Source organism: Osmia lignaria, unplaced genomic scaffold, assembly GCF_051020975.1.
Source record: "Osmia lignaria lignaria isolate PbOS001 unplaced genomic scaffold, iyOsmLign1 scaffold0003, whole genome shotgun sequence".
Lineage (NCBI taxonomy): Eukaryota > Metazoa > Arthropoda > Insecta > Hymenoptera > Megachilidae > Osmia > Osmia lignaria.
The window spans coordinates 23,620,265-23,637,569 of record NW_027478160.1 but is presented as its reverse complement, the minus strand read 5'-3'; the positions used below and the strand labels follow the sequence as shown (position 1 = coordinate 23,637,569).

At 40.4% G+C, this 17,305-nt stretch overlaps 1 protein-coding gene across 1 annotated transcript; it reads right to left on the bottom strand.

Moving 5' to 3' along the window:
* Nucleotides 1-1,890: 1,890 nt before the first annotated feature.
* LOC143306226 (uncharacterized) lies at nucleotides 1,891-2,952 on the bottom strand. The gene is made up of 2 exons (XM_076693047.1): nucleotides 2,723-2,952; nucleotides 1,891-2,659 (listed from the first exon to the last, which is right to left on the bottom strand). Exon 2 carries the CDS (start codon nucleotides 2,385-2,387, stop codon nucleotides 1,935-1,937), a length of 453 nt encoding a protein of 150 aa, XP_076549162.1. The 5' UTR covers nucleotides 2,388-2,659; nucleotides 2,723-2,952; the 3' UTR covers nucleotides 1,891-1,934.
* Nucleotides 2,953-17,305: the final 14,353 nt, after the last annotated feature.

Below are 17,305 nucleotides of genomic sequence, written 5' to 3'. Positions count from 1 at the left end.
CGAGATATTTGCAGATTTATCTCAAGGGAAGGGGCCTAACGGACATATTTCGAGATATTTCTTCTTCTTGTTGTTCTTCTTCTGCACAGCTAAACTGGAAGTGGCATTTCCAGCTCGCAATAGTGCAGATTTATCTCAAAGAAAGGGGCCACGGTGTTTCTGTATCTCTATTATGTTGGTGCGGCTTCGGAACTTTTAAATATCTTGATATATCTCGAGAACTACGCATCTGATCAAAAAATATCATAGAACATAAAAAGTAGGAAACTTAATTCTCTACAAAAAAGGTCTCTTAACATTTTGCCATAGCTCGCTTCGTTTCCGAGATATTTGCAGATTTATCTCAAGGGAAGTGGCCTGACGGACATATTTCGAGATATTTCTTCTTCTTGTTGTTCTTCTTCTGCACAGCTAAGCTGGAAGTGGCATTTCCAGCTCGCAATAGTGCAGAGTTATCTCAATGAAAGGGGCCACGGTGTTTCTGTATCTCTATTATGTTGGTGCGGCTTCGGAACTTTTAAATATCTTGATATATCTCGAGAACTACGCATCTGATCAAAAAATATCATAGAACATAATAAGTAGGAAACTTAATTCTCTACAAAAAAGGTCTCTCAACATTTTGCCATAGCTCGCTTCGTTTCCGAGATATTTGCATATTTATCTCAAGGGAAGGGGCCTGACGGACATATTTCGAGATATTTCTTCTTCTTGTTGTTCTTCTTCTGCACAGCTAAGCTGGAAGTGGCATTTGCAGGTCGCAATAGTGCAGAGTTATCTCAAAGAAAGGGGCCACGGGGTTTCTGTATCTCTATTATGTTGGTGCGTCTTCGGAACTTTTAAATATCTCGATATATCTCGAAAACTACGCTTCTGATCAAAAAATATCATAGAACATAAATTGTAGGAAACATAATTCTCTACAAAAAAGGTCTCTTAACATTTTGCCATAGCTCGCTTCGTTTCCGAGATATTTGCAGATTCAGCTCAAAGGAACTGGCCTGACGGACATATTTCGAGATATTTCTTCTTCTTGTTGTTCTTCCTCTGCACAGCTGTTACGTGGCCGACGGCTTGGCAGCGCGCGTGGCTATCAGAGGCTTTCTGATTGGCGGCCGCGTAACTTATTTTATTATCAATACAACCCGAGCGGTAAGATTGTATTGTGGTAGGAACTGTCACAAGGTTTCACTGGGTTTAAAGGAGAATGCTAATGTGGGTTTGACACAGCAATGTATATATTCTACAATCTTGGTCTATTACAGATGTTGTTGTCGCGAATATAGGTGTATAATGTGATATATTACCTATTTCCACTATGCTCGGTGTTCACGCACTGGCAATGCGGGGGTGTTGTGTGTGGTTGATTGTAATGCCAAATAGAAACACGACTCGCGGATTCTATAAGGTGAATGTTGCTCGAAGGGGACTTCAACCCGATCTCACTAATAGTAACCAACTCACTACCGTACACGACGTGCTCGACACGAGATGAACTCTGGTACTGCCCCCGATCGTTGGTACGAACGGGTTTATATACTAATTAAGAAGGGTGGTCTGGTTACTATTCGAGTGATCAGGCTGGGTCCACCTGCCTCTGCGACAGTTTAGAGTGGTTGCATCTGCTATTTGATTACGGCGGACCCATTGCTTTCCCAAGTGTTTGGTTCTGCTATCGGTGGGCCTTCTGTTTATTACGAGAGTAAATGGTCGGTTTGCCCGAGAGTTTTCCTTTCCAGATGTTTAAGCTTATTTGAAAGGAGACACGTTTGATAAAAACGGTCTGTCTACGTGACACCTCCCCCCTTAGATGAAACATCGCGGTAATCGTGATGCTTTCAATTGGAAAGGAAAACACTCACTAGAATGTGTTGAAGTTTTGGTGTTGTAATGCAATATGTCGGGTGTTATGTGTGATGTGTGTGTACTTATCGCTACGTGTGATGGTTGGTGATGCTGCTAACTGCGGTATGAAGTCGAAGCGTACGTCTGGGTCCAGGCTGCCTCGATCGGATTTGTCTCTCGGTGTACCAGGTTGGTACTATTGCAGGCGGTGGTATGGGTTGGTTTGCTCTTTGGTATTCCATTTCCATGATGATGGCGGCAATACACTCCTCGCAGTGGTAGGCGGCCTGCGACTCCATCAGGGGCGCGCTGCAAATATCGCAGGCCCCAGGCGGATATGCCGTTGGTAGTGGATAGTGTACCTCCACCATGTCATAGATCCTTGCTGCTCCAAGGGCTGCTTCGAGAGCACACTGCATACAGACAATGCCAACGTCTAATCTGTAGCAAGTGCTGCGCATGCACAGGCGGGCCGTCAAGTTCATCAGCAGCTCGATGCGACTGGTGTCCCTCTCAGTTGGTTGTTCCCTGATGTAGCACATTTCGGTCCGCTCAGATAAGTGTTTTGGAAGAATGGTGTTGTGGTCTGCTTTTATACCCGGCCTGGAACCGCGTATCTCATGCCCAACCACGCCTCCGCCACGTTGAATGGTGGTTGTCCTGGTAGACGATCGAGGGCTACATCTGCCACGACCTCACCCTCGCCTCTGATGTTGGTTAGCAGACCCCTCCTTCCTTCCAACACCCTCTTGGCCTGCTCTATCTTCCAGGTCCTGCATACAGGGCGGATACCCCGTACCCGTACCTTGAAGGCCTGCCACGGTAGATTTTGAAAGCGTGGCGGCAAGGTCCGAAGTTGGTCGACCGGTGCCCTTACCACCTTGCCGTGGTCACGAAGAGCCACCTCGAACTGGCCGTCCACCAGGTGTTGAACTTCTCCTCGGACCCAGGTACCTTCTTTACTTCTGTACGCCACCAGACGTCCAGTGGTCAGTCTTCCCTGGTTTGGAAAGTGGAGGTGGCCGCGGTCGCTCATGTACCGATACAGGTCCCGGTACAGTCGCCTAGCTTCTTCCCGACCGTCGTCCACCTGCGCCCAGAATTCTACCGGATCGTCCACGTGGACAATTCCGATCCGAACAGAACTGCTCAAAACTATATTTTTGATGGTGTTCATTTTCTTGAGGATGTCCACTGATGAGACTATGGTGCCGAGAACTGCTTATATAGTCTGAAAACCCTTATCTTACCCCACTCTTATTTCGACTCTTAGAGGAGGGATGTGTAGGAGTGGCTACGGCCCCTTAGAATATTGTGGCACTTGGTCTAGGTGCTGAAGATTTTTCCCTTGGTAAATTTATATTATTTGAATTTGATTCTTCTGAGTTTTTAGGTATTTCTTCCAGTTGCAATTCAATTTCGTTCGGTTTGTCCAAAGGTTTTAGTTTATTAATGATTTTGTGTATATTACTTTTTATTATTGTCCCAATTATTAATAGTAGGATCAAAGATACTACTCCAAACGAGGAAAATGTTGATATTTTTATACGATTTGTGGAAATTTCTTGAAGTTCCAATTCTTTCGCCCGATGCTCCAATTCCTCTAGGTTTGGTGCTGTCGGAAGGTTCTTCCAATTTGTGATTACTTGATCTGTATTAGTGTAATTGGTTTCTAAAACTGATAGGTGATGTTCTGTTATTTTCGGAATGATTACTGATAAATTGTATGACGCTGATGGGTAATGTATAATATTTTCCATGGTTACTATTGTGTCCATTGCTTTTAATTGCATCGCATTTACTGTGGCTCTACATCCCGGTTCGAGGTTGAAAATTCCAGTATTGTAAATGTTTGCTATAGTTGGTTTTTCCCCTTTACAATATACCTGGGCCTTTTTATGGGTTGGCATAAAGAAAAACCAGGTAGCAGGAGCGCTTAACACTTGCCAGAATGGTTGAAGCTTGGTGGTTACCCTTACATCGCAGGTTTCCCAGTTTATGGCGGATGGGTTCAAAAGCAAGGTAGATTCGCAGGTTGCATGACCTTCTACCTGATATAATGGTAATGTTGATGGTCCTATTAACTGATTATTATGAACTCGGCAAACTCCAAGATATTCCTCGGTAGGTAAAAAGTATTGCTGCTCATCTGTAGTGACTGCAATGTATGAAATTTGTGGTTGTATGTACGTAACTACTTCTTTTTCTTTAATAACCTGCTTTGATGGACAAGGATAGATTTTATACAAATTGAACACCTTTTGTTCCAAAAGCGGTATGGTGAGTTCAAATAATACTCTGCCTTTTGCAAATACTACATTTAATTTCGTTAGTTTCTCGATTTGTTCAGTTAATAATTCTTCTGGAGATAATGGAAATTCATAAGTTAAAGATTGTTTGATCTTTAATGCTGACTTCAATAATTGCTGTGGTGAAAAAACGGCAGGATGCATTATTCCTTGTTTCGCTAATAATATTGCGTCTATTAATAATAGTAAATTAGTGCTGTAGTCGTCCAATCCTCTTTCTAATTCTAAAATGGTATCCCTTATAGCTGTTTCAAAACGGAGTTGGGCAATTTCGGACCTAGTTTCTTCTAAGAATCGCGAATGTTCTGATGCAGCTTTTATCAGCTCAGATGTAACCTGTGTTAAATTTACTAATCTTTCATGTATGGCTGAAAACTCCCCTTTCACAATGTGTATTTGCTTCGAGTTGAGTTCCGTTATTTCAAGTTGATTTTTATATAACTTATTCAATTCCTGGTTGTAAAAATCTGCGTCTTCTTGAGTTAAGGTTCCAAATAATGCTTTGTTGATTGTGCCAATAAATCCAAATGGTGCATTGCGTCGTAATGGTCGTCTTTTTGGAAAGGCATCGTTTCCTATTGCTGTTTGTATTAGATTCCTATACTGCATAGTGTTTTCTTCTCTTTTAAGTAACCGTGGTCCTACTTCCATGCTGAGGCAAGTTTCTAAACCGTGTTTTTTGCAAAGTTGGTTCATGGCCAGAATTATCTGTTCTACTGGTGGTGCATGTGCAAGGTATTTATCAACATCCAATGACGTGACCAATCGCCATTGCGATTGATATGTCCGTATGTCTGACAATTTATCGTAAAACAAACCCGTTGATTGCGCCAGTGGTAACACCTTTGAACCGCCTTTAATCGCTGTCTGACTCATAACCAGAGCCAGAGGTATCAGAAGTAGTTGTGCCGGAATCATGATTTCCCGTTATTTCCGTTTTTTCCGCTGTGGATGGAAAATAAGCGTGTTTTAATTTATCTTGGTGTTTTGTTATCGTTTTGTCAGGTGTTCGCAATACAATGTTGTTCATATCTGTTACATTAATGATCTCATATGGCCCTACATAATGTGGATCAAATTTACTAATTCGTGGTTCTAGCAATACATAAGCATAATCGCCTACATTGAATTCTACCGGTCGGGAATGTTTATCATAGTACTTCTTCGAACGGTGCTTGGAGGCAATCAAATTATCGGCTGCTATGTTGCGGATTTTTATAGTATGAGTTATTAATTCTGTTAAATAGTCGCCATATGATTTTAACCTTTCGCCAGTTGGAAACGAACTTGGTTCACGGGCTGGTTTTCCAAATATTAATTCATATGGAGAGAAATTTGTTGCTTCATGTACGGAAGTATTATAAGAAAACATGGCAAATGGTATTAATAGGTCCCAATCTTCATAATTATTCATGTAATGTTTAAGATATTCTGTTAGTACTATATGACTTCGTTCTAGTGATCCATTAGTTTGTGGTCTGTATCCAGAAGTTGTGATTTGTTTGATTTTGAATATTTCTGAAAGATTTTTCATTAAGCTTCCGATAAAACTAGTTCCCTTGTCTGTTAATATTGCTCGTGGTGTTCCATATATGGCAATAAAATGTCTCGCGAAAGCGTCTGCTATTGTGGCTGCTCTAATGTTTGGTATTGCTACTGCTATACAATATTTCGTTAAACAATCTTGCATTGTGAGAATGTATTTATTTCCGCTAGGCGTTAAAGGTAAAGGTCCTACGGTGTCTAAAGCAACTTTATCAAATGGTTCTATCGGGGTATCGGTAATTAACATTGGTTGATGAGTTTTTGCTCTAACTAATTTCTCTTCTTGACAGCTTGGACATTTCCTAATATAATTTCGTATTTCGTTGTGCATTTCTGGCCATTGATATTTCGCTCTGATGCGTTTATATGTTTTTGTGACTCCTTTATGTCCTCCTATCAAACTGTCGTGAGCTTCGCGAATTATTTGTAATCGATCTTCTTCTGATGGTGTAATCGTTGAACAATTGCATATGATGATTTTCTGTGTTGTACCGTTGAAAACGTCCTTTATTAATTTAGTTAATTCATTGGTTGGTAATTTATGAAAATCTCCGACTGCTGATATTCTAAATGATTTAATTGGATTTTGATCTAAATGCTGTTTCAGTGTTTGTAGTCCGTTTAGTATATCTTCACTTTTAATGGTGTCGTAAAAATTATCTGATATTATTATACTGTAAACTTTGTATGAGCCATTTGCTGATTCTATTACGTCTCCTTTCTGCGGTTTCTTTGACATGAGCTGTTGTAAATCTATTGCTTCTGTGTCCAGTAACAGTTTTCCAATGGGGGTTACCAATTTACAGTCCGCAGGTATGAAATGTGCGTAATGACCTTCCTCGGTGGTCAGGGTGTTTGGAGAGATAATAACCTCAAGTGTCTGTGAAGGTTGCACTTTTCTTCGCAGGTCATCTCCCTCCGTGGAAAGAGTGTCTGTGTCAAGAAGTGTGAACGGATAAGGGTCAACGGTACGGTCAAAGTTTTCCTGTGGTTGCTGGATTGCCGTTCCTATTGTTTCGTTAACAGGTTGTGGTTGTAAAATTCCCTCATTTGTTACAAGTGATAATGGTGTATGGTTAAGTAAATCCTGTTGCGGGTTTGCGATTATCGTGTTTTCCGTAATGGTATTTTCTGATGGTTCTTCGAATGAAATCAAGTTTACGTCTTCTTCTGTCGATGTGATTTTAGTAGAATTTGCTTGCGGATGAAAGTTTATTGTTTCCATGTGTTCATCTGGCATGCTTATCTCGTGCGATAAGTTAGGTAAGACTCTCGGTCTATCTGCTATTGGAGAATGTTGAACCTTCCCACGGGCTGGTTCTTCATCAGAGCTAGTGTTTTCCTCTTGATATTTCGGTCTCCTTTCCCTGTCCCTTTGTAGTTGCCGCACACGAAATCCTATGGAATCCGTGTCGATTTCTGGTTTCTGTCCTATGTGCTTGTAATCGGGGTCTTGAGGATCTCGGGGTATAAGTGGTAAGCAAGATGGTACTGGGTTACGTGATAATGCGTCTGCGTTCTTGTTCGTCTTTCCTGCTTTATGGATAACCTGATATTCGTACTCTAAGAGTCTGAGTCTCCACTTCATAAGTCGTGATGTCGGATCCTTGACAGAGTGTAACCAGACTAACGGTCGGTGATCTGTGACGAGTGTGAATTTTGTTCCATAAAGATACGGTCTGAAATATTGTACTGCGTAAACCATTGCAAGACATTCCTTTTCTGTAGCAGAATAATTCCTTTCGGCTTTATTTAAGGTACGAGATGCGTAGGCAATTGGTAGATCGTTTCCTATTTCTCCTTGACTAAGTACAGCTCCAATTGCGTAATCTGATGCGTCAGTGGTAACAATGAACGGTCGATTAAAATCCGGATATTGTAAAATTGGTTGTGTACAGAGTTCGTCGCGTAAATTTTCAAAACTTTTTTGCTGGTCTTCGGTCCACTTAAAACGAATTCCTTTACCTAATAACTGAACTAATGGTTTTGATTTAATAGAATAATCTTTTATGAAACGGCGATAATATCCTGTCAGTCCCAAGAACTGCTGGACATTTTTCTGTGTTTTAGGAATGGGAAATTCTTTTACAGCTTGTAATTTACGAGGATCTGGCTTAACACCATTTTCTGTTAAAATGTGTCCTAAATAAGTAACCTCCTTACGTAAGAATTCGCATTTATCAATCTGCAGTGTAAGTCCAAATTCTCTGAGCCGATTGAGTAATTTTTTTACTTTTATTTCATGTTCTCGTAGTGATGAAGAGAAAACAACCATATCGTCTATGAATACATGAGCGTTCTCTAGACCAGATATAACTTGATTCATTAAGCGTTGAAATGTCGGTGGTGCATTTTTTAAACCAAATGGCATGCGTACAAATTCAAAATGCCCATCCGGTGTTGTGAATGCTGTTTTCGGACAATCCTTAGGATCCATTTGAACTTGATGAAATCCATTTGCTATATCAAAAATTGTGAAATATTTTGCTCCTCCCAATTTATCTAGAATTTCGGTGATATTCGGCAAAGGAAATTTATCACTCAAAGTCTTTTCGTTTAAGGCTCGGAAATCGATTACCATACGCCAACGCTTATTGCCCTTAGCGTCTGGTTTCTTTGGTACAATCCATAACGGAGAATTATATGGTGAACTAGATGGCTGTATGACTCCTTGTAATAACAGAGCCTTTACTTGACGTTGTATTTCGTCTTGGTGTACTGGTGGATATCGGTATTGTCTTGTATTAATCGGTACGTCATCTGTTGTATGAATTGAATGGTAAAAATTCGGTACTTCTCCTAGTTTGTCTCCAGGCAAGTAAAATCTGTCTGAAAATTCGTCGACGATGTTGAATACATGTTTACGTTCTTCTGCATTGAGATGATCGGTTCTTAAAAGATTTCTAATTCGTGTTGCTCTATTTTCTGGTGTGTTTTCGGTCATATATGAAGAAATTGGGTCGTCGTCCGACGAGTCGTAAATATCGTAAGGATGAATGTATTGAGGTTCAATTTCGATGTCTACATCGTCTTCTCCGGTATTCGTTGCTAACGCGTAACAAATGCCGTCACGATTATATACTGCTGCTTCGCCAATGTATATATTTTCTGATGTTTCGAGTCGCGGTAAGTATCCCTCTTTAATATTTGGATTAGCTATGTGAATTGCAATTTGTTTTGTTGTTCGAGCTTCGATACGGTGTTTAGTCGATTTCGGATTTTTCTGCTGAGCTAAATCTCGGTAATTTGAAAAACGAAGTGGTCGAATAGGTTTATCTTTCAATACTAGTGTTCCATGATAATATGAAATTTCTGCTTCTTCTTGTAATAAAAATGGGCTGCCTATAATTCCATCGGCTTCTATTGCAAGGTTCTCTACTACGTAAAATAATGCAGGCTTACCGTGAATGTGAAGAATTGTGGTACCTATGCTATAAATAGGTGATTTTGTAAGTCCTGTGATTTCAATAACTTCTTTAGTGATACGTTTGGCTTGATCTCCGAGAACATCGCGCACTATTAAGTTAACTGCCGCGCCACCGTCAATTAAAAATTCAGCTGTTTCTAATTCTAATTCCGGAACTTTGATTTTTATTCTTGGTGCTGGGGTTTCCTTGATGAGGATTCTCCCGTGAATCTGACTATCTTTTGGCGAGGTCTTTGCAGATCGCTCACCGCCTCGCCTTTCCGTTGAGCGTTTTCTGAGTTTAAAGACTTGTTTGATTCGACTGAAGAATTTCGAGAGTATGATCGCTGTCTGAAATTTTGCGAATTCCTCCTACAACGTTTTTCATCGTGTCCTTGGGTATCACATCGCCAACAATATAGCTGCGAAGTATCATCCTTTTCACTGCGTTTTAAAACTGTAAACCGTTTTTCATCTTGATCTGTGCGTGGTGAATTTGAACGATAAGAAGGTGAATTCGATTGATTCCTGGATCGCACAGTCCATGCTGATGTACGTGGTCGTCCTTCTCTCTCGTCTTCAGAGTTAGATGGTCTCCTCTGTCGATCTCTATATCGATCGTGTCGTGTTGGAGATTGAGGGTATGAAATTTCATTTCGACGTTCGTTGCTGTGGTGATCCCTGTTGTTCCAGCCTCCTGGTGATGTGTTTCGTGCCAAATCACGACGACTTCTTAATTTCCTGTCTACCTCTAGCACAGCGTCAAAAGCTTCCTCTAAGTTTTTAATGTCTCTATTTTGTGCTGATACCTTAAAAGAGATGCGGTCTGGTAATCCATCTAGGAAATTTTCTAAAATATCCATTTCCATTTGTTTAATATTTTCCTCTGAATGTCTAGGATATTTCTCTTTAATCGCCCCTCTTGTACAATAAACAAGATGGCTTGTTCTATCGATGTAGTTTCTCAAACTTTCGTATTCCCTAATTTGAAGCCTGGCAATTTCTGTTTGAAATTGCGATAAGCTCTTTCCTGGTCCAAATCTTCTCTTCAAATGCTTGATCAACGCGGATACCGAAGTGAATTGATGTTCTAAAGTACTTCTTCGCGCCGGACCGGTGAGTTTAGTTAAAATAATTGTAAGGTATTCCCTTTCTGTTCCCTCAGGAATCAAGGTCAATCCATCTTCTACCAGTTGTGCAAAACGTGATAAAGGTGGATTCTCACCATCAAATGTTGGTATTGTTAACGCAACATTTTGTATGCAGGATCTTTGTGTCAAAAGTGTCATAGAATTTGCGATCGAAACTGTTAAGTTCATAAGATCGGCTGAAGAAATATTGGCTTGTTCATTCGCCATGTTGAATGAATTTGTTGGTTAAAGAATGTAACTAGGAAAACTAGTATATACCTCTTGTTACCCGATTGACTAGGAAAACTAGTATACAATCGTTGTTCAACAAAGTAATAGCCGTGTGTCAAATTCCACGAAAGTAATTATGCCAGTGAAAATGATCTATGTGACTGTATCCCACCGCTGTCACCAGTTCTGTTACGTGGCCGACGGCTTGGCAGCGCGCGTGGCTATCAGAGGCTTTCTGATTGGCGGCCGCGTAACTTATTTTATTATCAATACAACCCGAGCGGTAAGATTGTATTGTGGTAGGAACTGTCACAAGGTTTCACTGGGTTTAAAGGAGAATGCTAATGTGGGTTTGACACAGCAATGTATATATTCTACAATCTTGGTCTATTACAGATGTTGTTGTCGCGAATATAGGTGTATAATGTGATATATTACCTATTTCCACTATGCTCGGTGTTCACGCACTGGCAATGCGGGGGTGTTGTGTGTGGTTGATTGTAATGCCAAATAGAAACACGACTCGCGGATTCTATAAGGTGAATGTTGCTCGAAGGGGACTTCAACCCGATCTCACTAATAGTAACCAACTCACTACCGTACACGACGTGCTCGACACGAGATGAACTCTGGTACTGCCCCCGATCGTTGGTACGAACGGGTTTATATACTAATTAAGAAGGGTGGTCTGGTTACTATTCGAGTGATCAGGCTGGGTCCACCTGCCTCTGCGACAGTTTAGAGTGGTTGCATCTGCTATTTGATTACGGCGGACCCATTGCTTTCCCAAGTGTTTGGTTCTGCTATCGGTGGGCCTTCTGTTTATTACGAGAGTAAATGGTCGGTTTGCCCGAGAGTTTTCCTTTCCAGATGTTTAAGCTTATTTGAAAGGAGACACGTTTGATAAAAACGGTCTGTCTACGTGACACAGCTAAGCTGGAAGTGGCATTTGCAGCTCGCAATAGTGCAGAGTTATCCCAAAGAAAGGGGCCACGGTGTTTCTGTATCTCTATTATGTTGGTGCGGCTTCGGAACTTTTAAATATCTTGATATATCTCGAGAACTACGCATCTGATCAAAAAATATCATAGAAGATAAAAAGTAGGAAACTTAATTCTCTACAAAAAAGGTCTCTTAACATTTCGCCATAGCTCGCTTCATTTCCGAGATATTTGCAGATATATCTCAAGGGAAGGGGCCTGACGGACATATTTCGAGATATTTCTTCTTCTTGTTGTTCTTCCTCTGCACAGCTAAGCTGGAAGTGGCATTTGCAGCTCGCAATAGTGCAGAGTTATCTCAAAGAAAGGGGCCACGGTGTTTCTGTATCTCTATTATGTTGGTGCGGCTTCGGAACTTTTAAATATCTCGATATATCTCGAAAACTACGCTTCTGATCAAAAAATATCATCGAACATAAAAAGTAGGAAACTTAATTCTCTACAAAAAAGGTCTCTTAACATTTTGCCATAGCTCGCTTCGTTTCCGAGATATTTGCAGATTTATCTCAAGGGAAGTGGCCTGACGGACATATTTCGAGATATTTCTTCTTCTTGTTGTTCTTGTTCTGCACAGCTAAGCTGGAAGTGGCATTTGCAGCTCGCAATAGTGCAGAGTTATCCCAAAGAAAGGGGCCACGGTGTTTCTGTATCTCTATTATGTTGGTGCGGCTTCGGAACTTTTAAATATCTTGATATATCTCGAGAACTACGCATCTGATCAAAAAATATCATACTAGATAAAAAGTAGGAAACTTAATTCTCTACAAGAAAGGTCTGTAAACATTTTGCCATAGCTCGCTTCGTTTCCGAGATATTTGCAGATTTATCTCAAGGGAAGGGGCCTGACGGACATATTTCGAGATATTTCTTCTTCTTGTTGTTCTTCTTCTGCACAGCTAAGCTGGAAGTGGCATTTGCAGCTCGCAATAGTGCAGAGTTATCTCAAAGAGAGGGGCCACGGTGTTTCTGTATCTCTATTATGTTGGTGCGGCTTCGGAACTTTTAAATATCTTGATATATCTCGAGAACTACGCATCTGATCAAAAAATATCATAGAAGATAAAAAGTAGGAAACTTAATTCTCTACAAAAAAGGTCTCTTAACATTTCGCCATAGCTCGCTTCGTTTCCGAGATATTTGCAGATATATCTCAAGGGAAGGGGCCTGACGGACATATTTCGAGATATTTCTTCTTCTTCTTGTTCTTCTTCTGCACAGCTAAGCTGGAAGTGGCATTTGCGGCTCGCACTAGTGCACAGTTATCTCAAAGAAAGGGGCCACGGTGTTTCTGTATCTCTATTATATTGGTGCGTCTTCGGAACTTTTAAATATCTCGATATATCTCGAAAACTACGCTTCTGATCAAAAAATATCATAGAACATAAATTGTAGGAAACATAATTCTCTACAAAAAACGTCTCTTAACATTTTGCCATAGCTCGCTTCGTTTCCGAGATATTTGCAGATTCAGCTCAAAGGAACTGGCCTGACGGACATATTTCGAGATATTTCTTCTTCTTGTTGTTCTTCCTCTGCACAGCTAAGCTGGAAGTGGCATTTGCAGCTCGCAATAGTGCAGAGTTATCTCAAAGAAAGGGGCCACGGTGTTTCTGTATCTCTATTATATTGGTGCGGCTTCGGAACTTTTAAATATCTTGATATATCTCGAGAACTACGCATCTGATCAAAAAATACCATAGAACATGAAAAGTAGGAAACTTAATTCTCTACAAAAAAGGTCTCTTAACATTTTGCCATAGCTCTCTTCGTTTCAGAGATATTTGCAGATTTATCTCAAGGGAAGGGGCCTGACGGACATATTTCGAGATATTTCTTCTTCTTGTTGTTCTTCTTCTGCACAGCTAAGCTGGAAGTGGCATTTGCAGCTCGCACTAGTGCAGAGTTATCTCACCGAAATGGGCCACGGTGTTTCTGTATCTCTATTATGTTGGTGCGGCTTCGGAACTTTTAAATATCTCGATATATCTCGAAAACTACGCTTCTGATCAAAAAATATCATAGAACATAAATTGTAGGAAACATAATTCTCTACAAAAAAGGTCTCTTAACATTTTGCCATAGCTCTCTTCGTTTCCGAGATATTTGCAGATTTATCTCAAGGGAAGGGGCCTGACGGACATATTTCGAGATATTTCTTCTTCTTGTTGTTCTTCTTCTGCACAGCTAAGCTGGAAGTGGCATTTGCAGCTCGCACTAGTGCAGAGTTATCTCAAAGAAAGGGGCCACGGTGTTTCTGTATCTCTATTATGTTGGTGCGGCTTCGGAACTTTTAAATATCTCGGTATATCTCGAAAACTACGCTTCTGATCAAAAAATATCATAGTACATAAAAAGTAGGAAACTTAATTCTCTACAAAAAAGGTCTCTTAACATTTTGCCATAGCTCGTTTCGTTTCCGAGATATTTGCAGATTTATCTCAAGGGAAGGGGCCTGACGGACATATTTCGAGATATTTCTTCTTCTTGTTGTTCTTCTTCTGCACAGCTAAGCTGGAAGTGGCATTTGCGGCTCTCACTAGTGCAGAGTTATCTCAAAGAAAGGGGCCACGGTGTTTCTGTATCTCTATTATGTTGGTGCAGCTTCGGAACTTTTAAATATCTTGATATATCTCGAGAACTACGCATCTGATCAAAAAATATCGTCGAACATAAAAAGTAGGAAACTTAATTCTCTACAAAAAAGGTCTCTTAACATTTTGCCATAGCTCGCTTCGTTTCCGAGATATTTGCAGATTTATCTCAAGGGAAGTGGCCTGACGGACATATTTCGAGATATTTCTTCTTCTTGTTGTTCTTCTTCTGCACAGCTAAGCTGGAAGTGGCATTTGCGGCTCGCACTAGTGCAGAGTTATCTCAAAGAAAGGGGCCACGGTGTTTCTGTATCCCTATTATGTTGGTGCGGCTTCGGAACTTTTAAATATCTCGATATATCTCGAAAACTACGCTTCTGATCAAAAAATATCATAGAACATAAAAATAGGAAACTTAATTCTCTACAAAAAAGGTCGCTTAACATTTTGCCATAGCTCGCTTCGTTTCCGAGATATTTGCATATTTATCTCAAGGGAAGGGGCCTGACGGACATATTTCGAGATATTTCTTCTTCTTGTTGTTCTTCTTCTGCACAGCTAAGCTGGAAGTGGCATTTGCGGCTCGCACTAGTGCAGAGTTATCTCAAAGAACGGGGCCACGGTGTTTCTGTATCCCTATTATGTTGGTGCGGCTTCGGAACTTTTAAATATCTTGATATATCTCGAGAACTACGCTTCTGATCAAAAAATATCATAGAACATAAATTGTAGGAAACATAATTCTCTACAAAAAACGTCTCTTAACATTTTGCCATAGCTCGCTTCGTTTCCGAGATATTTGCAGATTCAGCTCAAAGGAACTGGCCTGACGGACATATTTCGAGATATTTCTTCTTCTTGTTGTTCTTCCACTGCACAGCTAAGCTGGAAGTGGCATTTTCAGCTCGCAATAGTGCAGAGTTATCTCAAAGAAAGGGGCCACGGTGTTTCTGTATCTCTATTATGTTGGTGCGGCTTCGGAACTTTTGAATATCTTGATATATCTCGAGAACTACGCATCTGATCAAAAAATATCATAGAAGATAAAAAGTAGGAAACTTAATTCTCTACAAAAAAGGTCTCTTAACATTTTGCCATAGCTCGCTTCGTTTCCGAGATATTTGCAGATTCATCTCAAGGGAAGGGGCCTGACGGACATATTTCGAGATATTTCTTCTTCTTGTTGTTCTTCTTCTGCACAGCTAAGCTGGAAGTGGCATTTGCAGCTCGCAATAGTGCAGAGTTATCTCAAAGAAAGGGGCCACGGTGTTTCTGTATCTCTATTATGTTGGTGCGGCTTCGGAACTTTTAAATATCTTGATATATCTCGAGAACTACGCGTCTGATCAAAAAATATCATAGAACATAAAAAGTAGGAAACATAATTCTCTACAAAAACGGTCTCTTAACATTTTGCCATAACTCGCTTCGTTTCCGAGATATTTGCAGATATATCTCAAGGGAAGGGGCCTGACGGACATATTTCGAGATATTTCTTCTTCTTGTTGTTCTTCTTCTGCACAGCTAAGCTGGAAGTGGCATTTACAGCTCGCAATAGTGCAGAGTTATCTCAAAGAAAGGGGCCACGGTGTTTCTGTATCTCTATTATGTTGGTGCGGCTTCGGAACTTTTAAATATCTCGATATATCTCGAAAACTACGCTTCTGATCAAAAAATATCATAGAACCTAAATTGTAGGAAATATTATTCTCTACAAAAAAGGTCTCTTAACGTTTTGCCATAGCTCGCTTCGTTTCCGAGATATTTGCAGATTCATCTCAAGGGAAGGGGTCTGACGGACATATTTCGAGATATTTCTTCTTCTTGTTGTTCTTCTTCTGCACAGCTAAGCTGGAAGTGGCATTTGCGGCTCGCACTAGTGCAGAGTTATCTCAAAGAACGGGGCCACGGTGTTTCTGTATCCCTATTATGTTGGTGCGGCTTCGGAACTTTTAAATATCTTGATATATCTCGAGAACTACGCTTCTGATCAAAAAATATCATAGAACATAAATTGTAGGAAACATAATTCTCTACAAAAAACGTCTCTTAACATTTTGCCATAGCTCGCTTCGTTTCCGAGATATTTGCAGATTCAGCTCAAAGGAACTGGCCTGACGGACATATTTCGAGATATTTCTTCTTCTTGTTGTTCTTCCACTGCACAGCTAAGCTGGAAGTGGCATTTTCAGCTCGCAATAGTGCAGAGTTATCTCAAAGAAAGGGGCCACGGTGTTTCTGTATCTCTATTATGTTGGTGCGGCTTCGGAACTTTTGAATATCTTGATATATCTCGAGAACTACGCATCTGATCAAAAAATATCATAGAAGATAAAAAGTAGGAAACTTAATTCTCTACAAAAAAGGTCTCTTAACATTTTGCCATAGCTCGCTTCGTTTCCGAGATATTTGCAGATTCATCTCAAGGGAAGGGGCCTGACGGACATATTTCGAGATATTTCTTCTTCTTGTTGTTCTTCTTCTGCACAGCTAAGCTGGAAGTGGCATTTGCAGCTCGCAATAGTGCAGAGTTATCTCAAAGAAAGGGGCCACGGTGTTTCTGTATCTCTATTATGTTGGTGCGGCTTCGGAACTTTTAAATATCTTGATATATCTCGAGAACTACGCGTCTGATCAAAAAATATCATAGAACATAAAAAGTAGGAAACATAATTCTCTACAAAAACGGTCTCTTAACATTTTGCCATAACTCGCTTCGTTTCCGAGATATTTGCAGATATATCTCAAGGGAAGGGGCCTGACGGACATATTTCGAGATATTTCTTCTTCTTGTTGTTCTTCTTCTGCACAGCTAAGCTGGAAGTGGCATTTACAGCTCGCAATAGTGCAGAGTTATCTCAAAGAAAGGGGCCACGGTGTTTCTGTATCTCTATTATGTTGGTGCGGCTTCGGAACTTTTAAATATCTCGATATATCTCGAAAACTACGCTTCTGATCAAAAAATATCATAGAACCTAAATTGTAGGAAATATTATTCTCTACAAAAAAGGTCTCTTAACGTTTTGCCATAGCTCGCTTCGTTTCCGAGATATTTGCAGATTCATCTCAAGGGAAGGGGTCTGACGGACATATTTCGAGATATTTCTTCTTCTTGTTGTTCTTCTTCTGCACAGCTAAGCTCGAAGTGGCATTTGCAGCTCGCAATAGTGCAGAGTTATCTCAAAGAAAGGGGCCACGGTGTTTCTGTATCTCTATTATGTTGGTGCGGCTTCGGAACTTTTAAATA